Source organism: Thamnophis sirtalis, unplaced genomic scaffold, assembly GCF_051295495.1.
Source record: "Thamnophis sirtalis isolate CommonGarterSnake01/CBP01778 unplaced genomic scaffold, rThaSir2_p1.2 scaffold_3, whole genome shotgun sequence".
Lineage (NCBI taxonomy): Eukaryota > Metazoa > Chordata > Lepidosauria > Squamata > Natricidae > Thamnophis > Thamnophis sirtalis.
The window spans coordinates 92,916,685-92,944,079 of NW_028261383.1; the positions used below are offsets into that span (position 1 = coordinate 92,916,685).

The following is a 27,395-nucleotide window of genomic DNA, read 5'->3' on the forward strand; positions in this document are numbered from 1 at the left end:
GATTGGACAGCCATTTGTCTGGAATGGAATATGATCTTCTGCTTTCTGGCAGTTGGACTAGAAGACCTCCAAGGTCCCTTCTGACTTTTATTCTGTATTGAAAATGGAAGTGTTTTCTTCAAGGTTTTCTGCTGCTCTTTGTTATTAATTCAACATAAACAAATATCATAAAATGTTTACTGGGTCTGTCTCTTTATGGGGAGTTGAAGGGGGAGGGTACACAACATTTGCTTCTGATTTTACCCTACCCAGAAAGTGCAATAGCAGCTAAACAGATCTTTAAAAAGTTGAGAATGCTTGATTCAGATCAAAAACACGGATTACTCTTTTTCTTTATTTTTATATATGTATGTAGTCAGTATTTTCCTCCAATAACATTTACTGACTTTTCACTATCTCCTTGTATTTATGTGAAAACAAGTATAAACATTTCATTCATTCAATAATCATAGAAGCCTAGACTTCATGTAATTAATTAACAGGACAATTTTGATGTGGGGGGGGGAGTTGTATCTAAAGAACTACCCAATAGGTTTTTGGGTTGTAATACATAATTTGTTCTCAATGGGTATTTCTTGTGGCCAGAAATATCACTAGATCACTCTGGGACACATTGATGAGAGGACATAATCAAACCCCATTGCCCAGTTCTAAAAAGAATTTGCATCATTCAACAGAAATTGTGGTATAAATAACAAGAATGTGACTATTTCCAAAGTGGTTAAAAAACAGAAAAGCTTATTCTAAAGCATACATCCTCCAGTGAAATCATGATCCATTATTATACATACATACATGCATACATACATACATACATACATACATACATACATACATACATACATACAAGATGCAAAGCCATAAAGTCACAAAGACATTTTTTGCTCTTTTCCATTTCCAATTCATCCTATTATTTATGACAGAAGGAAACAAAAAAGTAATTAGAAATATGCTGTGTAAAAGATCAGCTAATCCATTCTGTATATCATGGGCGATCATTCATTTTAATAGAAGAAAAATCCAATAAAACCTTATGATATATACTTACAATAATAGCTGAATTGTTATTTCCAGAGGAAATTGTCTTGGCATGTTCTTTATTTCAAAATGAAATCAGAGATAAACTTGTTTCTTAGTCTGAAAATACTGCTAGTTCAAAAAAGAGCATATAATACTCTAAGATTAACTTTTAATTTATTTAGCACTAGCTGATAACCCTGCGCTGCCTGGGTATTTATTTATCCCAACCCTCCTTCCCTGAAATTGGCGCAATTTCATATGTTGGATTTTCCCTCTTACCACCCTTGTGGAGTACTATGATGCCATTACCATGGCAACTCCACAGCACTGTACAGTAAAAGCCATTTTATGGCAGTATGGTAGAAGCCATTTTAAAGCACAACAGGCTGTATCCTAACAGAACACCCCCCCTCAGGACTGTTAGGGGTGTCTTACCCCACAGTATTTGTTTCCAGTGAGTAAGTAATCTGTGTACCAAATTTGGTTGAAATTGCTCGAGGCATTCCAGAATTATGCTGGAACATACACACACACACAAAGCTTGGAAGTTTTTCAAGAGCAAAGAAATAAAGCCAGTAACTCTATCTTAAAAAGTACATCCATAAAGCTATCTAATGCCCTTTTTTCTTCAAAAGAAAAAAAATCTATTGGCCTCATTGTGTCCATCAGTTTCCAATTTGCCAGTTAATGGCCAAGTTCTTAAAAGCAAAATAATAGACACAATATAGAGAGTTGCATTAGATCACACACCCAGTGACACAGTCATTTCCTTTATCAGTACCCCAGTATGTCATGTTTGAATTCTTAGTCTTTGAATAGGACCTTACCTTTGTTCTGTAGTGTCTCAGATAGAAGATCTTACCAGAGATAATGTATATTGCCAAAGAGGGAAAGTTTTGCCCTCGGATTTTGAAAGAAAGATTCTATTAAAGGCACAAAGACAGGTTTCATTTGACTGGACTTTATTTTTTTTAATGGTCAGCTACCAACTCTATCTGTTTTAATATATATGATACAAGTAATGAACTGATCAGTTACCCTTTTGGGGGTAACCGTCACTTGGGTGAGTTCTTCAGTTATGGATATCTATATCTAATGAGCCACTGTGGTGTAGTGCTTAGAGTGCAGTACTGCAGCTATTTTGGCTGACTGCCAGCTGACTGCAATTGGCAGTTCAAATCTCACCGGCTCAAGGTTGACTCAGCCTTCCATCCTTCCAAGGTGGGTAAAATGAGGACCCAAATTGTTGGGGGCAATATGCTGACTCTGTAAACTGCTTAGAGATGGCTGTAAAGCAGTGTGAAGTGGTAAATAAGTCTAAATGCTATTGTTGGTATTGCTATATAGATCTGACATAGCACATCTTCAAATGTCCAGAGAAGCATGCATAGAAAGTTGCAGCCATTGATCACATGGTTTTTCAGCTGCTGCCCTGATACCTGTAGGTTATATATGATATGGGTCTACATTTGGGGAAAGTCACATGCATTGAACCTTTACTATCACCATTATGGCTTGTACAGAAAGCTTAATTCCATAAGCTTTGCAGATGTTCAAATGGGGTTATTGATGGTGGACCAAATTAGGCTATGTCTTTGAGACAGGGTTAATAAGATGTCTTTATCTATACAATATCCTCGACTGGAATTCACAAGTGAAATAGATAAGTGTATAAACATAATTCTAAATATCAAATGGTTGTATAAATCCTAAATCCTAAAATGAAGGTATCCTTCCAATATTTGTCTTGGGTGTTCAGAATAACTAAAGGAATTTATGTCTCAACTCTGGAAGAACGTTCAGTTTTTCCAGGCTGCAGAGGACTTCACAATGTCTCTTTTACACAGGATGAATTACCAGCCAGCTAGGAAGAATATTAGCCATTTAAATACAAAACAAAATTACAGAATGTTTTAATCAAATCGTATAAGGATTTTCTTTCCTACATAATGCAGTTCTCCATGGGCATTGGGCAACTCATATTTGTGGATATTTTCTTTGAATTAGTTCGATAATGTTATGATGAAATGCCCTATTTTTATATATTTCAGAAAGTTCATTTCGAATCAAGTACTCCAAAGTCAGACATTATCCTGAAGAATGCCTACAATAATCCCACCAGATACCAGGTAATGGAAACTCAAGAGAAAGATATCAGAAAAATCATCATGAGGAAAGCAATTAGTAGCCACTTTCATACCTTTGATTTACAGTTTGTTCATGTATGTCTATGTAGTTTTAAATCATACTGTAGGAGGAATTGCTTTCTCATTATTTTTAAAAGTACAAATGTAGTTTACAAGAATATATTGAAGTTGTACTAGATCATGCCAAATTACATCCAACTCCAGCATTTCATTTCATGGTGGCCTTCATATGTCTTTGGTGAGCTCACAAGTAGAAGAGAGTGACACACACTTCTCCCATCATTGTTCTGTTGCCACTGGGATTTGGAGGCATGCTGCTCATGGAGCTTATGCTAAAGCCCCAATATCATTAGCCCTTAATAAGCACATTCTTTATTAACTGATGCCATTCCTCTTTAGTGAAATCCAAGATGGAGTCCATTAACCCCACAGTTATGCATTCCTATGTTTAAATATTTTGTTTTGCCTCTACTAAATCTCCTTTCAAACAGTTGCAACAACTCTAGTGTTTTGAAAAACAGGAGAACAAATTCTCCTTGCCTTTTTTCTCCATGCCATATTTGACTTTATGAAGTTTGATCATATTTTCCCACAAGTGATTTTTTTTTTCTACGTTAAACAGTTCCAAACATCTTCCCTTTGTACAAAAGCTGTTGTACACTTTCACTCATTTTGCTTGCTGTCTTCTATATTTTTTCCCAGTTGTATTTTTTAAAAAAATCTGGTAGCAAGAAATAAACAATATATTTTGTGATTAACATATGCATATATGTATATACTATGTATGTATGTATACATATGTAAAGTATATGTGTTCATATATATGTATGGTATATGTATACGTGTGTGTGTGCATGCACATGTGTGTGTGTGTGTGTGTGTGTGTGTGTGTTCAGTGTTTCAGAGCGGGTATCAGAATTTAATTTTAATGTGTGCCATTGTGTATGCAGAAAAGTGACATTAAAGGTTATTTTATCTTGTAAACGTACATGTGAACATTACCCTAGTGGCAGTTTTGTTTTGAGTTGGCATTTTCACTGAACTGCCACTTTGACTACATTTTCATTTTTCTGGTTACTTTATAAATGCCTCAGATCCATTCAATTATATGTGAATCCTCCCTCCCCAAGCGTACATCAGTTCACATGTATTTAACTCCATGTGAATTATATTATCTCATTATTACCAAGCTTATTCAGGCTTTGATGAGGAACTATGGATGCTGGAATATGAACAAAGCCACTTCCTTCCAAGTGCCTATTGACATTCTCAAGGAATGTTGATGAGATTTATCTTAAGAGAATCCTTCGTTATTTTCTTCATCAAAGCTTATCTCTGTATACTTAGGTTTTTTTCCCTTTCTTTCATTAACATTTCCGTTTCAATTTAATGAAAACACATTGAAATTCACTATCATACTTTCATAGTTTTCTCTGGGTCCTTGTCAAAAATGATTCATTGGCTACTTCCAGGTTCTCTGGCAGTAAATCTCATTTGTGGGATTTTAGTCAAACTATTGAAATATTTCTTAGACACTATATATATACACTATGTGTACACACACACACACACACACACACACACACACACACACACACACACACACACACACACACACACACACACATATATATATATATATATATATATATATAGAGAGAGAGAGAGAGAGAGAGAGAGAGAGAGAGAGAGAGAGAGAGAGAGAGAGAGAGAGAGTATCTCAGTGAGAAAAAACCTCCAAAAATAATCAGCAGCCACTTAGGAGACCTCAATTCCTTCAAACATGGTGCACCATGATGTAGTAGAAGGGACTCTTGTGCTTCCCACAGATGTTTATCTATTTGTTAATGTATTTGCCACCTCTCTTGCCATGGGGCTACCCTAGGCAGCACCCAGCAATAAAAAGGAAGAAATGAAAAGAGTATAGAGACGTAAGATAATAGAACATTAAAATAAATAATGTTTTCACAATGAACACAATGAAAATGCATCAATATGATAGCCAAAAAAGATGGATGGATGGAAGAACAAGGTGGGAGGGGGAGGTAGATTCTGCCACCAATTCGGCAGCCACCTCCTGCTGGAGGTTTCATGCAACTCCCACTGCCATAACTGTTGGATTTGATAGGAATTAATTTGATTGGACCAAAGGATACTGTCAGGGTTCCAAATAGAACATCATTGTATAGGGCCTTAAGCCAGACAGATACCTGGTTGCGATAATGGAGGTAATTTGCAACCATGTGAAAGAAACACTGCAGGAAGCTTGTCTCAGCCAGTAATTCCAAATATGTTCAGTTCTTACAATTCCCAACCAGCAACCACAATGTTGTCATCTCTCACACCAAAAGGTTCCTTGGTTGGGTCCCTGTTCTAGAATACTGATTTAAATTGCTTTTGTACAGTATAAAGTCATTTTTAACAGCCCATATTAGGATCCACAGTTAGTGATAAAATAAAGTTGTTTTTTCATGTCCTATTGACTAAAATACTAGAAATATGATAACATTTAAGTCCCATTCATTTCACTGAATCTTCTATCAGTTTGGCAAGTCCATATGTGAACCATTACATATTTTGAATACTTTACACTGTGTGTAAACATGCATGGATTCCCGTGGCTTTTAAAATATTTATATACTTCTGTTAATGCCATCATGGACAGATTTTAAATACTCCCCAAAGTTTAAAATAACATCTATCTGAAACCCACTAATACCACCATGGCCATATTACCCTGTATAAATTCATATTAAACGGAATTAAAATGCAGAAGTTATACTTTATGAATAAAAATAATTATAGTACTTAATTTATTAGAACCCACCTAAACAATGGTAGAGCAAGAAACTACAATTAAAAAATCAGTAACTTTGCAAAGAAACATTTGAAGTAGGCCTTTTTTTCTGTTTCTTGTTGTTCTTAGCAAGCTCTGTTCCAAAACTATATATTATTAAAAATGTTAAATTTTTCCCATCAGGAAAAAAATAATAAAGTGGTAATAACAGAATGCATAATTAGACAAAAGAGGGAACAAGCAGCAGAAAACGGTCATTTTGGACTGCCTAATAATTATTTTCACCCAGAAAAAGAAAGCATAAACCAGTTATTAGTAGGACTTTGTTCAAGTTTATATCTAGTTACAGTATCAAAGAGATGCATCTCTGCCTTGTGAGAGTTCATGAAAATGAAAATTCTGAAAAATAAAGCACTCTGAAATCCAGGTGAGAACAATAAGAAGAGAGCACAATCTTGCTGTACTATAATTACTGTTAGGTAATAACAATCTGCAAGGGATCATATATGGCCATAGAAAGAAACAAAAAGGGACTTCATTGTTTCTTAATTTTAATATGGCTTTGTGTGAACATTAAAGTAATCTTTCTTTTTCCCAAGGATGTATAGTGGGTTTTAGAGTAAATATGAAAAACATAATTAGATATGAGACACAAGTGCATACAGTGTATTTTCTCCAGATATTAAGTTCTCTATTTTCTTTGCCCAGATTTGCCAGTGTGATTCCTGTTTAACACAAGGGATATTGAATATTCTTCCCAGAAATCATCAGCTTATCACAGAGTAGTGTGAATTTCATTGCACCCATGGATAAATTATAAACTCTGCCCCATTGTGGATTATTAGTATTAATAACAGAAACACTGATCCACCATGCACTTCTCCTTTCTATCCCCCACAGAAAACAGTGGGAGACATATCAAAGTACCAATAGCAATAGCAGCAATAGCACTTAGACTTATACCACTTCACAGTGCTTTTACAGACCTCTAAGCGGTTTACAGAGTCAGCCTATTGCCCCCAACAATCTGGGTCCTCATTTTACCCACCTTGGAAGGATGAAAGGCTGAGTTAACCTTGAGCCTGGTGAGATTTGAATTGCCAAATCACAGGCAGCTGGCAATCAATAGAAGTAGTCTGCAGTACTGCACTCTAACCACTGCACCACAGCGGCTCATATTATTTATTACTTAGGGGCAACATTATGGCTCAACAACACAAAGGCAAAACAGGTTAGGGGTACCATATTTGTGCTCAAGAATCCATAGAATCAATAGTTAACTGCAAAGACAGGTTTCTGTCTTTCTTTTTTACAAATTAATGGGCATAGGATTTTTTTCAGCCCATATACAATACCCACAAATGGATTATACAATCATTCCTTTCACATTCATACTTATTATTATACTAGACCCTTTTACAAGTTCCAAAAGGAATAATACATTATAAGCAAAAAGAATTAAATATACAAGATAAGGAGAGGAAAATGTTTAGTTTACACCAACAGTATGCAATCATTCATCCCTGTAAAATGCAGCTACCTTGGCTTTTAATACATTAGTGGGCCAAGGAAGGATATCTTTCATATATATATAGTATTTGTCTCACTCATTGTTCACTGTAGAACCATTAATTAAGGATTCCATTTGCAACCAAACTTCAACTCAAAATTTTCACAAATTATTCATAATTCAAATCTTTCTCCAAATAAACAAGCATATAATACATACTTTCTTATAGTTATACATTTCTCAGAAACTTACTGGGAAAAGCAAAAATGTGGCATTCTCATTCTCTTTTCCTCAGAAAACTGCAGTTAATAATTTTGTTCCTAGTCACCACTTATGCCTTTTTGACCATAATTCTGTCAAATATTTTTCCTGGAACACTTAAATTAATCTCCTTATATTTACATCCCTCTTGGTAACTCACCTTTGCTAAGAGGAATAATAAAAGCATTCTAACAATCGTGAGCGTCGGATGCAGTCTTTCCACAAACATTAAACAAGTCACACAGCCATCTCATAAGCAAACATCTGTCATATATTTTAATATTTCTTCAGCTGCATCAGCTGTAATTTGAGCCTGACTATTTCCCAAATTCTCAAGCTTCCTTTTCATCATTTTTTTTCTTGGACAGAAACATTTATTGCCTTCCTTTCAGTTCTACTCTTCAGTTCAGTTCTACTGTTTGATTTAATCAGGGATTATATCAAACCGCATTCCCATATGGACCCCTAAGAAAATTCCTTTCAGAATTCTATCCATTTCATCTCAAATTTATCTCATCACTTTTTTTTATCCCATTAACTCTGTTGAAAGCTTCTTGTTCTGCTCTCTGCATTCATTTCCAAAATTTAATTGTTATGAAAATTAATCTGCATTTTCTCTGCCTTTTATAAGCTTAACTGTTTCTCGCTCTCTTTGGCTACATTCTGTCAAACAATATTTCTTTCTTTCTTTCTTTCTTTCTTTCTCTATCTATCTATCTATCTATCTATCTATCTATCTATCTATCTCTATCTCTATCTCTATCTCTATCATCTCTATCTATATCTCTATCTATATCTCTATCTATATCTATATCTATCTATCTATATCTATCTATATCTATATCATCTCTATCTCTATCTCTATCTCTATCTCTATCTCTATCTCTATCTCTATCTCTATCTCTATCTCTATCTCTATCTCTATCTCTATCTCTATCTCTATCTCTATCTATCTATCTATCTATCTATCTATCTATCTATCTATCTATCTATCTATCTATATATATATATATATATATATATATATATATATATACACACACACACACACACACACACACACACACACAAACATTATTTTTCTTTTATTCTGAAGCAGTTGGAATGGGGTTTTCAAGAAACTTGTAAGATTAAACAAGGCAAGACAAGGGCACAGTTATTGAATGAATGTGGTTTGAATATAAAAAAGAATGACCACCTTGAAAGAAATACATTAAAATTATTCAGTCATATAGAAAGAATCAGTGAAGTTCAAATCACAAAATGTGAACAAAACTATACAAATGAGTGGGGCAGACTGAGGAGATCCAGACAATCACTTGCGGAAAGTATTGGTGAGATCCTTACAGAGGTGGAAGCCTAAATCACACAAAGCAGTAGATAATGTGGATTGGGGATATGGTAGAAATAGTTGAAGAAGTAAATAGTAAAGAATATTGGTGTAAATTAAAGTTATCACACACAGACGAATATAGATGGGCATGAATAAAACCACACAGAGACTTTTGTGAGTTGGATAGTGCACAGATTCAGACAGACAGACAGACAGACAGACAGACGGATGGACGGATGGATGGGCGGAATGGTAGACTGATAGACAGAGCACACTAGGTAGTAGCATTTTGGCTTTTTGGCATGCTCATTCCTTCCTTTTCTTTTTCTTCTACTTCATAATTAGTATCCTCTATTTCCCTGCTTTCCTAAAATATGTTCCTCCATTTATGTTTTCTCAGGTGGCAACACTACTTCCCAATGGATTATACCACCACCATAGCCATCTTCAGCATATAGTATGTGCACTATACCTCATGAATGCTTTGGGAATTAAATGCAAATATGTCTTGTAAATGCAAATATGCCTTGTTGCATATATCACATACATACATACATACATACATACATACATACATACATACATACATACATACATACCAGGGGTGGGTTTCTTGCCCCGTTCCAACCGGTTCGGTTGGAACGGGGCTGGCGGCGTCCTTGTGCACGCGTGCAGCGCACGCATGCGTACTAGCGTCTGTGCGATGCTCCAGCTGCTCCTGGAGGATCGCGCAGGGCAGGCGCTGTATGCGTCCTGCGCATGCGTGGAAGCGCAGAACTCGTCAAAACCGGGTAAGGAGCGCGGGCGGGCGGGTGCGCCCTTCGCTGTTCCCGGAAGTTACTTACTTCCGGGTTCGCCGACCAACCGGTTCGCAGGGACCGCCGCGAACCGGTTGAAACCCACCCCTGATACATACATACATACATACATACATACATACATACATACATACATACATACATACATACATATGAACCCAGACTCACACACACACTCATAGTGAAACCACTAATGTGTTATATTGCATTATATATCCAACTCTTGTTTGTCTTATTAACTCCTGTCAGTATCATAGTTGTTAGTTATATCTATGTATCTTTGCCTAAACTAGTATTGTTTTCTTCGTAGAATGGATTCCCTTGTTATTCTAATTTCCTCCGAGGAGAAACACTGATTAAAACTAATACATTATAATGCAAAACCAATGTTGCGGAAAAGGTCCATGAGCAGAATGGGAAAGACCTTGCTTAATTTCTACCATTGATCTTGGGAAAGGGGGAGAGGGAGTAAAAAAAAGCTAGGACAAAATTGCATTCACTAATTTTTTTCCCCAACCTTTTCTTCACTGATGGAAAAAAAAATACAGCAAAATCATATCAGAATCATGAAATGCAAGAGCAGGCTTTGATAATATTAATTAGAAAGGAAATAAGTAGCTTAACTTGGCACTGTTTGGAACACTCAATTAGATCATTTTCTCATAGGGGAGCAGAATTGATCCAGAGTACAGGTGTCTGGTACCATCTTCATATGACTCCTTCCTTTGCTTCATTTGAAGCACGTAGTAGAATGGTAGATTTTGGAGCTTGGGAGGAGACAGCAATCCAACCTCTTTCCTTGTGCTAGAATTTTCTCAACAGGGCCACTTTTGGCAAATGGCTGTCTTGAAGGAGGAACCGCATTCTAGCACTTTCACCCATTTCCCAATAATCTAGCATTTATTTCTACCTAATGGCAATTGTTTGCAAATTGTTGAATGTTTGGGCTTTTATCAAGATTCTATAGTCCAGGATTAAACAAGTTGGGGAACCAACTCCATCCTATAGACTAGAGATTCCTTCTGGAAGAAATGGGCCTTTCTCCTCACATTACATGGTCGCTTTAATCTACTAAATTCTTAAATCATGTGTTCGGTTTTTAGAATTGTATATCCTATTAATTTTGGCACTCTTTATAATATTAAATGTATCATACGCAGCCAAGAGTCTAGTGCAGAATAGTGCAGAATTCTTTGGCCATTTAGAGATTCAGCATGTATGAATAGTATATAGTATATCCAAAAGTAATAGACAGAACTTTTATTCTTTGAATAAAAAGCATAAGCTCTTACAGTGACATACAGAACAGTATAAAGAATAAATAAATAGATCTCTGCAATTGATTTCCAGAGTCATTTTTATTCAGTATGAGAAAAGTATGACTTTTCTCTTAATTGTTTCTGACTTTTTTTCCCCTTTGCAATTGTTCATACTTTTAATAATCTAAAAAGTCAGAATAATTAAATTGTTCAAGAGGATGTCATCATTTGGGAGACGCCAACATTCTCATTCTTCCTCTTTTGATAAACTCATACTAAAAATCTATAGTCCAAGGATAAACTTTCTGTGATTTCCAATACAGGATCTCACCCCCTTCTTTGTATTGTTTAATCCATATCCAAGGCTATTCGGTGAAAGAATGCACCAAGACTCCATCGTCTTACTCAAGTCAGAGAGGTCAGATTAGGTCATTAAAATAAATGAAAGTCGTAAACATAAGTCTTCAAGAAAACATCATAGATTTTCTAGATCATGCTCATTTTCTGTCAGTTATCCTGATGGATTTGCATGTAGTTCCCATACTTACAATGATTCATTCATTCAAAATTACAATGGCATTAAAATGAAGTGACTTCTGACTATTTTTTACACTTACCACCACTGCAGCATCCATGGACACATGATCAAAATTCAGATGCTTGGCAACTGGTGTGTATTTATGAAGGTTGCAATGACCTGGGGTCGTGTGATTACTTTTTGCAATCTTCTGACAAACAAAATCAGTGGGAAAGCCAGATTCATTTAACAACCCTGTTACTAATTTAACAACTGAAGTGATTCACTTAACACCTATGGCAAGAAAGGTGATAAAATGGGCAAAACTCACTTAACAGTTTAGCAGTCAAAATTTTGGGCTCAATTATGGTTGTGAGGATTATCTGTACAATGATTATGCTATGGGATTATTTGTTTATTTGTTTAGATGTGCACATAGCAAAGTCCTGAATATATGTTACATGGAAATATATAGTTTTCTGACATCTGTAAAGAAATTCCCAATTATTCCCAAATGTTTCTAATCCTGTGGTTAATAGTTAATGACAGAGAAGCTACTTGGTGGCAATGCTAAAATAATCCATAGCCAGGAGCTTCCAAATATAGCAAAATAAGAAGCTACTTTATATGTAGTTCAGTACTGTGATTAGTAAGAGTGTTATTCAATGTTCCAAGATTTCATAGAGCTGACTTTTCTAGGGCTAAAGTATTATTGTTGCTCATTACATATATTACATTATCTGAATCAATTTTAAAATTTCTAAAACAATAGCCCCTAGAGATTTTAGGGAGTGAACGTAGTAATATTTGCCTAGAAAGTACCTTCTCTACTATTGAATTAGCATTCTCGTAGACAAAAAATACAGACATTACTTGAGTAATTGTATAATAGCAACTGGGGAAAACTAGCACTTATTCAGGGGGCAGGAGGACTGCATGTAATGCTTTCAGTGGTTTACATAAAACAATGTGGACATATTTTATCAAATACATATGCAATTGCATCATTGGGCCACAGTTCAGTACAAGTGAACTTGTGTAAGACCACTGAAGTCTACAACAAATCAAAAAAATTAATTGTCTAACAATGTGGTCCTAGTATGCTATAGAAATAATCAGGTAACATAACTCCAATAAACCCATTATAATTCCATTTTCAGAAAATAATGAAGAGACTAATTAAGCGATATGTTCTGAAAGCTCAAGTGGATCGAGAGAACGATGAAGTCAATGAAGGCAAGTGCTTTTAAATTTAACAGCACTGTAATGAATCTTGTTACAGTCATGGATTTTTAAATGAACCTTTCTATTTGGTTGTCAGTCAAATGGTCAATATGGCATGAGGCGTTTTTTGTTGGGGAGGGCTGCCACCTATTCACAAGGATAGTAAAGTTTAGAGATACAATATGCTAATATTTAAAATTTTGCATATCACTGAATTATCATAAGTATCTCAAGTGTATCTTTCTCCCTACCACCCCACCCACACCCACCCAATGGAAGTTACAACTTACAGTGGAAGTTGTACTGTAAGTTCCACAATCAATTGTTTTGCTACAGCCTCAATGGCTAGCAAATAACAATATGGGAATTTAATAGATATGCTTTTTGAACCCAACATATTAGCTCCAAGTTAGAAGGAAGGTCAGTCAATGATATTTAGAAGTGTTTCTGGGTTTCAGAGTTCAGAAGCATTGAAGCAGCAATAGATTGCAATAAGTAACATTTTAATAAATGCTTAGAAGCTGAATAATAGTTTAATGTAGCCAAATGATCATTTGTTCCTTTTGAAGCAGCCATTAAGGCATGGCTATCCTCTGAGAACTTTATTCATTTCTGCCCTCATATCATGGTGTTCACTAATCCCATAAGCACATCATCTTACTAAACCTAAGGCGTAAGTAGGTGAAATAAAGATAGGAAGAGTAACTGAAATGAGCTGATTTGCATTCAAGGTAATTAAATATCGTTTTATTTAATTTTTTTCCACAATAGGAGAACTTAAGGAGATTAAGCAAGACATTTCGAGTCTCCGTTATGAGCTTCTTGAAGAGAAATCCCAAGCAACAGGAGAATTGGCAAAATTAATTCAGCAACTAAGTGATAAGTTTGGAAAGAATTTAAATAAGGACATTTGAGAATGGACAAAGAAGAAGAAAAAATATGTTATTCTTTTAACCAGCATTCTTTAAGAGCAAAAATTGTTCAGGAAGGAGAATCATTGAAAGCTGAAATTTTGCTGATTAGCCATTCTTTTCTGGGGACTGTGCATTAGTTTGGTGTATTGATTGAAGCCGATGATCAATTAATTCATTTATGATGTAAAGGTAAGGTGACATTTTCATATTAAAATCAAGCTTTTTTTGACATCACAAATGGTTACAGAGGATCAGAAGCATAAGACTTATGAAAAAGGAGTGAGGTTGTAGAGGGAAAAAGGAAAGATATGCAGAAACATATTTTACAAGCATTAATTCAAACCATGCAACGTCTTTATTATGTTTACGTGCACACACTACTGATACTGCAAAGTGCGATGGAAGGTCTTCATTTCAAACAGAATTATATAGCATCCCGTTTCCTAAGGTTAATTGATTACAGGCTGGAAAGGTTAGTTGGTGCTTCAATTTTTGACCACTAATTCTCTCTGATTAGTGAGATTTGGTTTAAAATGTCTAAAACAGGTTCAAATTAAATTTGAGTCTATGAGAAGAAAGCTGCATGAAACTGAATTTGCAGATGAGAGGGAGGAAATAGGTTAAGCATCATTGTCCCATAGTGCTGGATCCTTCCAATTTTGTGGCTTTTTACATTTCCCAGTTATTACTCTTCTGCTTTAAAATGACATTGAGTTTCAGTTAAATTTACATTTCAGTTAAAGCTTTTAGAGTATAATAGCATTATTTGGAATCATAACACTAAGGGTTGTATAGGTAGTTCCTTATATGGTAATTTTACTTTACAGTAGTTAGAAAAACAAGTTTCCTAACATTTTAAAAAATTAAAAAGTCACTGTTTCATGCATAGAATCTTTTTTTTCTAGCAGTAAAGTATTTAGAGCTAATTTGATGAAGATGACCTGTCTAGAAATGCAATCAATCAATCAATCAATCAATCAATCAATAAATAAATAAATGTTTTTTATTTATTTATATTTATTTATTTATGATAGGGTTAAGTCATCCTGATTAGAAAGGCAGATTTTTTTAAAAAAGAGCTTTAAAACTGGTTTTAAAATTCCTTTTTCATTTCAACGCAGATTTGATAGTGTTGTAACACTGCACGTGTCAAAAAGTCTCCCTATGAAATGCAACTACATTTACAAAAACGTAAGCCTTTCTAACCTAAAAAGTGCATAGAAACACAGAAAAATAACATTTGAATAGCCAATGTCCTACAGAATCCCCTTCAAAACAAGTGAACAAAATGCAAGCACCATTCTGATCAAAGGACATCATCTCAAATAAGATTATTACCATTTACTCCTCTAACACAAAGCAGGAGTTAAAGACATGCCCTGCCAGAGGGTCAATGTTGGCAAATGAAATGTTATGGTTTTGTGGAGTTAATTTCTAGTTGAAGAAATTTTTTGATAGCAAACAAAAAGAAACTGGTATTTACTCAGGGCGATAGAAGAAGGGTCCCTAATACAGTGGCTGTGGACTCCATTATGCTTTGAATATCTCCCTTGGCACTTGGTAGACTCCTTATCCTACCTGACTAATGTTTCCTTATATACATGTAATATAGGGGAACTAAGTTGGTATATTACAGCTTTTTCTTTTTTTGTTATTGTAATTTTTTTCCTCCACACTCCTTCCTCTTTCAATGTCAGCTGAGTGTGGATACTGGAAGCCATCACAGAAAGTAAAAAGGTAATCCCTTTCTACTGACAGCTGACAAATTAGTTTAGTGGAACCTTCTGAAACCAAGTAGCAAAATGAAGGAAGCAAGGCTTCCAAGCTGCCTCACTGCTTTGGCCAGGGAAAAAAAACCAAAATCTTCCTATTCCCATTGCTAATGTTGTCCACCACCATCAACATTAAGTTGACCTGATATGTAAGAGGCCTGGGTCAGATGCAAACTTGAAATCAAGCTATAGCTGTTTGATTGGCTTAAAGGAGAATGCCTAGAAATACAAGGACTCATTTGAACCTTAAAGCATTCTGCAGTATCTTTAGCGTATGCTTTCTTCTCATGGTGGCTTTTAGTAGTCGCCATGAAACTAGAAGTTACCCAAGTGCAGTTTCAACGTGAATAACTAAAATGTAAGAGGTCAGAGCCCTTCTAGATGATGTAGCATACTGCATGGATTGGTAATCTTGGGAACATATTTAATATATTGGACTAATTGATATATGTAGGAATTCAGTCAGAGCAGCTGGATTGTACTCTTAATAGCTGTGGAAACTGTCTCCCAATAGTTGCACTATGAATCATTCTAAATCAATATTTTCAGAAAACACTGGCTTTCAAGAATTCTCATCCATTTTCATAAGAAGCATTTCTGAAATTTATTTTATCAATCACATTAATATAAATTTTAATCACTGTCAGAAGAAAATGTGTACTTCATCCAAGAAGATGTGTCAAATATGGTTTTAAAATGCTCCATGAATCAAAGAGAAAAAAAATGGCTATGATTGTAAATAACACTGATATGGGGGTAAAGCGATAGTAAAGTCTGTGGGATCTATTTCAAATGGAACCTGTCTCGGGTCGACCCAACGATATGGAATGAGTAACTGGAAACTTATGATTTACACACACAAAAAAGGCAATTTAAGTCTGAATTGTCACTGTCAGATAGAAAGCCATAGAATCAATTCATGCTGGTGATAAGAATTGTGAATCAGGAACAGTTTTAATCTTGAACCGTTTAGGACATCCTAACAAAATGTGAAACTCTGTAACAAAATGCTTGTTGCAATTTGTCCACACCTAATGAATTTTTGTTGCTGTTGTCCTGACTTAACTGTTTACAGACCTCGGTTGTATGGCACCTTCATACTGCTCTCTTCCAGATGGATCAAACCATGTTATTGGACTGAAAAATCAAAAGCATTTTTTTAAAAATTGGCAGAAATATGGTTTTAGTGGATCAAAGCACACCTTTCTGTTGTGATACCACAAAGCTGTACTGTTTGTTTACAAAATGCACCTATACAGCAGAATTATATACATATATATCAGTTATTAATAATGTTTAATAATCAGCAGAACCAGAAGGTGACCCCGAGACCTGTTCTTAAGTGCCAGACGAGAACACAGATAGCCTAATAGATTAATAGTTATATTTGTTTAAAAAAATGAAAAATTAAAAAAAAATGGTGTGCTGTATGTATAATTGTTTAGAAGGGAAATCAAACAATGTATTTTTACCTTTAATAATTTTATCTTGAATATTGTAATATTTTTATCTAAAACAATAACAACAGAAATAAAATTACCTCAGAATATTTGTTATTTTGAATGAAATTTCTTAGTTTTGTCAAACAATAACATTCAGACACACTTGGGACGCATTCACGTTGAGTTCTAATGCTTTTGTGAAACAAGGAAAATAAACAATACCTATCAGCGAGAGAGAGAGAGAGAGAAATATTCCCAGATTTCAAAGTTCAGTCCCTATATTAAATTGCAAAAAAAGTCTTAGCAACAGATAAGATAGGTTCCCCCCCTTTTTTTTTCCCTCTTCACCGGAGACTAAATATGGGACTTCTAGTTTTTGTGGAATGATGCATTGTGGAATATCAAGGAATTCCATTTCCTGAGGAATGGAAAGGAAAATATGTACCACTGGTATTCCACTTGGAAACTTTTGAATCAGAAACTTCTGCCACTATGAACCAAACATACTTTCCTGCTTTCTCATGGCTTCCTTTCCCACCTTCTCACAGCTTGCGTATTTCTCTCACATCCATTTGGCTACAGAACAATATAGTAGGATGCTTAGCTTTGTGTGATGTTAGGTGATTGCAAATATCTGCAATGAAGAGCCACAGTGATAATGGGGAAGGAGCAACCCAAAGAAGTGCCATCCATCACAATGTTGTTGAATGGGGACATATTGAAGAGAGTGGAGGGTAAGTAGATGGCAAACATGGCCTGCTCCTTAGGCATAAATTCTTCCAGAATCGGAACAATCATTAAGAACAAAGACAAGAACCCTAAGCATAAATTCCTCTCAGAATGTAAACTGCTCATAAATAATGTCTGAATTGACGACTGAAAACTAAACGCAAAACTATTCTAAAATTCACACTTTTAAAAATCTCAGAAGTACTTCTTAAAATCCGATTTATAAAAATACAATCTGAATCATATTGCTTCCTGACTTTGTTTAGCAAACAGATGGGAAAACACACATTGGAAATTGACAACTGTGGGGAAAAAATTGAAGTACTGGCCATCTGTCCTGCTTGCCAGTGTGAAACTTAAAAGAATGAAAGAAAGATGAGATGGTTATAATGGTAGTCCTCAATTTACAAACATTCATTTAACAAATGTCCAGAATTATGATGGCCACAAAATGGGTGGTGCTTTAGAAATCTAGGTATTTGGCAACCAGTTCACCCTTACCAATGGTTGCCAAGAGTCCTGTGTGCATAGGATTGCCATTTGCAGTCTTCTCTGCTGGTTTCCCCGAAAATCAATGGGGAAACCTCTGGGAAAGATGCAAGTTTTTACCACTTGGGATTGAAATTCCCCCCAACTGGCAACAGTTTGAGAAAACTGAATGCCTGCCAGAAGGAAATCTAAAATGGGAGGAAACATCAGCTCAGGGTAGATTTGAGTCTCCCATCACAGACAGACAGACAGACAGACAGACAGACAGACAGACAGACAGACACAAAGAGTACTCTTCAAGATTGAAATAGCAATAGCAATAGCAGTAGACTTATATACCGCTTCATAGGGCTTTCAGCCCTCTCTAAGCGGTTTACAGAGAGTCAGCATATTGCCCCCAACAATCTGGGTCCTCATTTTACCCACCTCGGAAGGATGGAAGGCTGAGTCAACCCTGAGCCGGTGAGATTTGAACCGCTGAACTGCTGATCTAGCAGTAGCCTGCAGTGCTGCATTTAACCACTGCGCCACCTTGGCTCTGTCTGCTCTGGGGATGGGAATGTCTTGGAGACACTGCAGAAATGGAAGTCATCTCCCAAAGATCTGGGAGCTGACTCCCGGTTCCATATCTGCTGTCTTTGGAGAACTTTCTTTCTGTGTACAGAGGGGATGGGATGGAAATCTGACTTGTTTTATTACATATTGATCTTATTTTGTTTCTACTATTGTAGTTCCTTTAAATAAACTTTAATACAGTCTTGACCAGCAATATTTTAATGAATTGTTGTTCTAAGACTAAGTGGTACTGTGTACAACAAATTAACTAATATGGAATCAATAATAAAGCAGCATTATATTCCTGCAAGCATTTTAAAAAGCCAAATTGAATAAATCTATCTTAACTCTTTGGGTTTTTTTTAATATACTCATAGGGGTCATTTGTGTTAGCAATCAGCAACTCAGCCTTTAGGTCTTCTAGAAGATTGTAGGAGGCTATTAGGTAAAACATGACATCACCTGAAGGAGAAGGGTTGAAATTTTGGGGTTTCTTTTGACAATTTTACATGGCAAGACTATTAACGTTGGGGAAAAGAGTGAGAATCTTCTGCAACCTATCTTTTTAGTTCTTAAAATTCTCAAAATATGAAAAAATGAGTCTAAATCATGTTTCCAAAATTCTACCATTTTGCTGTAAAATGTCAATGGTCAAGCTCGCAGGGCTGGAGAAAAAGAAACAGAAGGGCTGAGATATGCAGATCGCTTACCATTGGCATTAGGGATGAAACACATGCCTGATCATGCAGGATTCCACATCACCAAGGTTCTGCACTGATGAAGTTTCCCTAGATCAGTGATGGCTAACTTTTTTGCCATCACATGCCAAAAGCGAGGGGAGCACAGGGGGGGGTCATGCATACATGTGTCCACACCCATAATTCTATGTGCCTGCCCCCCCCATGCATGCGTGCACTCCCCATTCCGTGCTTCCCCGCTTTTGGCACATGATGGCATGGTGGATCTGTTTTTCACTCTCCCCAGGCTCCCCTTTCTATGAGCCTTGGGAGAGCAAAGTCCGCCCCCCCCCCCCGAGGCCCACCAGAGGCCAAAAACAGCCTGTTTCCTGGCTTCTGGTGGGCCCAGAAGGCTCGAAAATCAGCTGTCTGCTGCGTGCATGAGAGCTGGAACTGAGCTTGCATGCCCACCGATATGGCTCCGCGTGTCACCTGTGGCAGCGGCATGCGTGCCATAGGTTCATCATCACAAGTGGCCCTGCCTTTCCCATTGCATAGAAAAGAAAGCTCAAATCAGGCATACAAATTATAGCAATAGCAATAGCAGTTAGACTTATATACCGCTTCATAGGGCTTTCAGCCCTCTCTAAGCAGTTTACAGAGTCAGCATATTGCCCCCAACAACAATCTGGGTCCTCATTTTACCCACCTCGGAAGGATGGAAGGCTGAGTCAACCCTGAGCCAGTGAGATTTGAACAGCTAAACTGCAGAACTGCAGTCAGCTGAAGTAGCCTGCAGTGCTGCATTTAACCACTGCACCACCTCGGCTCTTATGAAGCAGTTACAGGAAGAAGTAGCCAAGGATGTAGTTAAATATGCTGGTTTAAAATTTTAATAAAATTAAATTTAATTACATTGTATTCTGGAGTTTTTAACATGTAATAAAAGTCATTTTAACATACAGATAGAAATAACAATTCTAAAAAATAACTCTGCAGAAAGATTGTAGTGTAAGAAGCATTGCAATAAAAGTAAAGAAAGAAACCCTAGAATAACATGGTGTGTAAAAATAATGCATCGTGCCATGATTAAAGCTGGCTGTCACTTAGACTCCAAAGACTGTAGCTGTGTTTTTCATTTGTGCAAATGGTGAACATCCTTTCGTGTGCCAGATATATTGCCCTGATTAAAGAACAAAGAAAGGGCATCATGCTTTGCTACAGGAAGAATAAATCCCAGTTTATTAACATCAGCCAGAAGAGAGAGAGTGGCAGGCATCATGTAAAGGTTTAAGGATTTGCAAATGGAGTTTAAAATAGCTGGCAGATTTCTAAAGAAAGTTTCTATTTCAAAAAACATATAATAGTAATCAGTATACAAAACAAATGTTGCTTAGGATTGGCATCTTATGGTTGCCTGAGGCAGCAGATTCTCAAAGCAACAAAACCCCATATATCCTAAGATAATATTACCTGAAATTAATCTTCTTCTTCTTACTTCTAGCATTTTCTCACAGGTAAAGGTTCCACTTTTCAGATCAACAAACGGCATATCAGATGATCAAACCACCAACCATGTTTAACTAGATTATTTTTATGTCTATGTTAATTATATCCTGCCATCTTTACTCTGGTCCTCTGTGCAGGCATTTGTCATTGCAGTGATTGGCAGTGCAGACAATGATGGGGAATTCTCCTTATAGAATGTGGCCATATCTGTAGGCATTTTTCCTGCATCCTCTTTTATTGATGCAAAACCCATTGCTGCTGGTCTATTGATGCTGATGAGGACAAGGAGGGAGACACCTAATGAAATTACAGTCTTTCTACTACTTCTCAAATTACTATATTGCAGTAGAAAATTGCTTTAAGACAAGGGTTGGCAACCTTAAACACTCAAAGAACCACAAAAGCCCTAACCGGAAGTCCCCCATTCAATTGTGAAGCCAACTGGAAGTCCGGTCCCCCCACCACAGAGTCCCCTCCTAGCACGGCATCCTTTTTCCTCTAATGTCCTAACTAAGTGCTATCAATTGTGGAGCTGGTCCATGACAGGGAGCCGCAGCAGAGGGATGAAAGAGCCACATGCGGCTCCAGAGCCACAGTTTGCTGACTCCTGCTTTAAGCTATGTTCAAATCCAGTCCCAAAAAATTCTCTATGCAAAATCATCATTCTGATACTTAGTCCAGGATTAAAATGTCTCCTATTATCTCTGGCACCTGCTTAATACAAACAGAATATCCTACATGAACTTGCTTAGAAGTAGATAATCGTGTTCAATGTTAGATACTTATACCTTCTTTTTTTATATAGAAATGTATTTCTGTTTAAATGTGAGATGGCTGTCAAGCAAAAATCTACATTAAAAACTTCAATAAGCTATGAAATGTCAAGAAAAGGTCAGGTATTCCTTGAACTTAGCCATGCTCCATTATATATAATAAAAGAAATCAAAAGGGATTGATTTTTTTACTTGTCATTTCTTGTTCAGAAAATTGATGGCTAGAAACCCCTTTTGAAACCATTGTTTGGGGAATTAAATTGAACTCTGGTGAAGTAAGTCAGTTTTGTAAGTAGAAGATGAAGATAAAGTGCCTTCAAATTGAGCTTTGTCCCCAGAAATTTAATCAGCTTTCTTGGTGGTGATACCAAAAGGAATTACTTTTGCTATCTGGGATGTTTGACTTCCTAATTTATCTGTAAAAGAAGTTCTATCTAAAGGTTCCTAAACAGATCTAATTTATTCAGGAAATTTCTTTTGTAAAACCATATAGATTATTGCTATTACATCATATAATTCTCACAATTTAGGCAAAAAAGTGTGTGTGTGTATGTGTGTGTGTGTGTGTGTGTGTGTTGTGCCACAGTTGTTAAGTGAATCACTGCAGTTGTTAAGTGAATAATATGGTTGTTAAGTGAAACTAACTATCTTCTCCATTGACTTTGCTTGTAAGAAGGTCGCAAAAAATGATCACATGACCCTGGGACACTGTAACTGTCATAAATATGACTCAGTTGCCAAGCATCTGAATTTTGAGATGGGGATACTGCAATGGTCAAAAGTGTGAAAAATGGTCGTAATTCACTTTTTTTCAGGGCTGTTGTAATTTTGAATGGTCACTAAATGAACTGATGTAAGTCAAGGACTACCTATACAGCAGGGGTTGGTTCCGGCTTCTGTTACTGCCGGTTCACTCAGGTATACGCTTAGGGTGCGCCCGCACTTTGTCCACGCGCACATGCGCAGTAGTGAAAAATTGCTTCTGCGCATGCGCAGAAGGAAAAAACAAAATGGTGGTGCCTATGGTGCTGCCAATAGAACCAGTTCGGGGGCGTGTCCAGCCGAGTTACTACCTACTCAGCTGAACCAGGCTGAACTGGTAGGAATCCAACTCTGCTGTAAAGCATTCACCATAGAGAGAGAGACTAGTAACACTAATTCAATATGTGTCACAATAAAATCTTTTTCTATTCTTGCCATAATGTCCATAATATTATATACTGTAGTCATGCCACACCTATAAACATGTTCCCACGATTATTATAAATATACTTTAAAATTGTGGTTTCCTACTCCAGCATATTTACCTATTTCTGAAAGTCAACAGGCCTTTTTTTTTTTCTTTGCATCTCCATTCTAAGCCTTTTGGGTTTGTGATCTTCATTCTCTTTCAAAATACCCAAAATTATCTGAAAGTGATATAGTTTTGGCTCCCAAAGTTACAGGATCATATTTAAACATCACTTTTAGAGTTTGTAGTTCTGCCAGGGAAGATAGAAAAACAAATAGTACAAAAATATCATCACATTTGAATTTGATCACCTCTGGAAAAACCAACATGCTGATTAAATGCCAGTGGAAATTCCGTGGATATCCTGCACTTGATTTTTTACTTATATATAAGTTCAAGAGAAAGATTGTTTGCTTTTTATCACCTTGATCTTAATTCCTGTTCTCCCAAAAGGCGGAAGACTTTCTAGGGATAAGCAAAAGAAATGCTGTGAATGCTGCATTACACTAATGTCTTAAAGTAGGCAGCTCTGTTGAATATCTCAAATATTTGCTGAAATGCCACTGCCTGAATACATTTCTAGCACCTTCCATTGGCGGAGTTTTCTATTTATTAATGTATCAGAGAGTATTGCTGTGGGCATATGTCAATGTTCTCAGAGCAGTCAAGGTGCATCTTTGAGAGATGACACTTTAACATGAAATTGTTTGGGCAAAAAGCCAATTTCCCTGAGTGCAGAATCCATGTGGGTGGGTACAATCCTGTCTGTGCAACACTTCTTTAGAATAGCTGACATTCAAAATCTTCCTTTCAGCCACAGATAAATAAGAACTTATATCAAGTATATGATACTTCCTTAAGAAGAATGCTGACAATAATAAAGTAAGAAATGCCAGCTTTTTGCTCTTTCATAATTATTCAACTTGGAGAAACTCATGGCTCGTTCTAAGAAAGGGTGCAGTGGCACAAGGAAACAACAATCAACAACTTAATAACCAGCCATAACTAGCAATAACTAACAACTAAAAACTACATACAACCAGGCACCATATAAATACAACACATAGAACAGCCCAGTGCACACATTGTGGTGAGAATCCCAAAGGTGCTTTTTCAAGAGGCAATTGGACTTTCTGGTTTTCCTTTGAAGACATTTCACTTTTCATTCTAGAAGCTTCTTCAGCACAGAGCTGAAGAAACTTCTTGGATGAGAAGTGAAATGCCTTCAAAGGAAAACCAGAAAGTCCAGTTGCCTCTTGAAAAAGTTTCTTTGGGACAACCATGACCTGGATGATTGAGAATATCCCATAGACATTGTGGTGAGAAAGACGTTCTCTGAGGAGGGGCTCCAACACAAGCCTGAAAGTTTGGGAGAATAAACCTTTGATCCTGGTAACAGACTCATATGGGATCCTGCAATATTATTCTCGGACACATATAGGTATTTGCCTTAATTCACAATGAATACAAAGTTTACCATTCCTACAAAGATGCAGTGGAAGAATGTTAAACATGTCACCTCAAGACCTACAAAATATGCCATCGAGACTTGGTTAAAGTAAGTTCCTTCCGCACAGTTTTAGAGACTGCATAGTCATTGCTTAGAGAACTATGGAAAAGGAACCTGTGCTAATGCACAATCTATAAATCTAATGCACGCTCTAAATTGTTTAGGGTTTATAGAAATGAAGGTAAGTTCTTTTTAGCACTCTGTAGGTATCTCTTACCAGAAAGGACGCAGACAGTGGTATGTTGAGTTAGATAGCCTAGCTCCTAATGTGATGTAGAATAGTGTAAGCACATTCATAGTAAAACTAAGATTGGGCTGTATGTGTAGCACTCTGGTCAAAATCTGTCAAAACTGAAGGTATTATGGCTCTAATGTTACTGTACAAGAATATGTTGCATGTGACATAGATATATTAAGTCTATTCTTCCTTTGTCTTACTAAAATATTATTTTATTATGTGACATGAATATATAGGTGGGACACTAATAAAAAGTAACTAAACCACTTGGAATCACAGGAATGAATGAAAATAGTGGATCTTAGGTGAGTATCTGCTAAGAAAATGTCTGTTTTAAATAGCTGATTTAAACATAAATCTCCTCGTGTATGCAAATGGCAAAAAAATGAAGAAAAGGTGTATTTGTTATGATGAAAGTCCAAGAATTAGTAAAAGATACAAGGATAATAAGAGGTGCTGTGTACTCAGAGAATAATTAATGAGTGCAGAGAAAATGGGTAACCTGAACATACTGACATTGGTGGGTTAGACATACAGAGAGAATGAAGATTAAATTGGAAAACCAATGTGTGAAAGAATTACTAGACGGGAGAGGCTGGGAAGCTGAGAAAAATATGGTTGGATGGAGCTGCTGAGTTCATCAAAAGGAGAAGCTGAAAGTATAAAAGACAAGGATTTGATACATGGATTAAGTAAAAGTAAAAATGCTTTTCCAGGACAGAAAACTGTGGAAAGATATTGTGGATGGAATGATAATATTTCAGATGAGTTTTCTGAACTTTTGTCTCCTATCTTCCTTCCTTCCTTCCTTCCTTCCTTCATTCCTTCCCTCTTTCTTTTTTTAACTGCCTTTTGCATAAACTTTGCATAAAATTACTTATCCTAAAAAAGGATACCATAATGTAGCACTAGCAATAGCACTTAAACTTATATACAGCTTCACAATGCTTTACAGCCCTCTCTAAGCTGTTTAAAGAGTGAGTATCTTGTCCCCAACAATTTGGGTCCTCATGTTACTGACCTCAGAAGGATGGAAGGATGAGTCAACCTTGGACCACTGAGAATTCAACTTCTGAAGTTAGCAGTGAGTTATCCTGCAGCACTGTCCTGCAGTACTGCATTCTAACCATGGCATCAGCACATCTTTCTATGTGTACATGTAAAAAAATCATGAAAGTTTTTATTTTTATTTTTAAATCGATTTCTTATAGCCACTCATCTCACCAGAGGTGACTCTGGGTGGTAGTATAGTCATCACATCATCATATTATAATTTTTTTTAAAAAAATCTCTTTTTTAATTAACATCTTCCTAGTTTATAAGTGTGAATTTGGGATGTTACAAACTGCTTAACCAGACTACTGGATATTCATTTTGAGTGGTGTAGGCATTGCTTATGTTACTTAATGCTTTGGAGAATATATATATACATGGAAATTATCAGTCATCCACATCATGGTTGTCCCAAAGGTGCTTTTTCAAGAGGCAATTGGACTTTCTGGTTTTTCTTTGAAAACATTTCACTTCTCATCCAAGAAGCTTCTTCAGCTCTGACTGGATAGTGGAGAATGGAAACAATCCATTTTGTACCCTCCAGCTAGAGCTGAAGAAGCTTCTTGGGTGAGAAGCAAAATATCTTTTAAAAAAGAGAGGAAGTCCAGTTGTTTCTTGAAAAAAGCACCTTTGAAACTTTGGATAAATGTTACACTATTCAAATATTGCAAAACTTCTTGTTCAGCAACATATTAAATTGGATTATTTTTGAAACAGAAAAGATATTAATGACATCAGCCATTGCTGGAACAGTATATAACCACCTTTCAATCTTTTGCTTTTTACATTTTTTATTGGCACTGGGTTTTCAACAACACAGCTCTGATCCTGTGATTCTTATATTGTTTCCGTTTTGAAGTGTAGGCAAATAATGATGTACCAACTCCATAATAAATGTCCTAATAGACTAAGATATTGCAGCACAATCCATCAGAAAGTTGCCCTTTTCAAGCTCCACTGAACTGAATGTCTGATTGTGCTCTTTTGCATTTATAGTTATTTTACCTGAATGTGAACAAGAAAACATTGTGGCCTTTTTTGTTCTCGGATGTATTTTGTCACTGAGGTGGAAAAAGAATTGGGAAAGGTTGGAGCTCAATGGCAGATGAACATGTTTTACATGCAAAAGTATGATGCTTGGTATCGCTGGGTAAATTTGGACAAAATTCTGTTTGAACCTGGAAAACTACTGCAAATCAGAAATAGGTATAGCAAGGGATCAAAAGAATGATCCCACTAATTTACACAAGCTCAAAATCTGAGAGAAAATTTTTACAAGATGTTCTATAGATGGCATTTAGATCCTAAAAAGTTGGCTTCTATGTATCCGAATGTACAGCCTAAATGTTGGAGATGTGGTTCTCTCGATGCTACATATTATCATATATGGTGGACCTGCCAAAAGGTTAAAGCATTTTGGATAAAAATATGGTGGGTCATGCAAAATGTTTTTAAAAGAAGGATAAAGTTTAGTCCTCAGTTATTTTTACTAGGTATATGTACTGACTTTACAGTGGTAGAGACCAATTTGACTCTGCACCTGATAACTGCAGCAAGACTGTTGGTGGCGCAATATTGGAAGAAGGAAGACTTGCCTACAATCCAAGAATGGACATT

The 27,395-nt window shown here is 36.3% G+C and overlaps 1 protein-coding gene across 1 annotated transcript in view; it reads left to right on the plus strand.

The window, feature by feature from the left end:
• TRPC7 (transient receptor potential cation channel subfamily C member 7) overlaps positions 1 to 14,114 on the plus strand; it is a 138,999-nt gene extending 124,885 nt beyond the window's left edge. The window contains exons 9-12 of the mRNA XM_087709513.1: positions 3,072 to 3,149; positions 9,469 to 9,525; positions 12,823 to 12,898; positions 13,658 to 14,114. Coding sequence (XP_087565639.1) covers positions 3,072 to 3,149; positions 9,469 to 9,525; positions 12,823 to 12,898; positions 13,658 to 13,800 — 354 coding nt within the window. The 3' untranslated portion in view covers positions 13,801 to 14,114. The remainder of the gene's footprint in view (positions 1 to 3,071; positions 3,150 to 9,468; positions 9,526 to 12,822; positions 12,899 to 13,657) is intronic.
• The last annotated feature ends 13,281 nt before the right edge of the window (positions 14,115 to 27,395 follow it).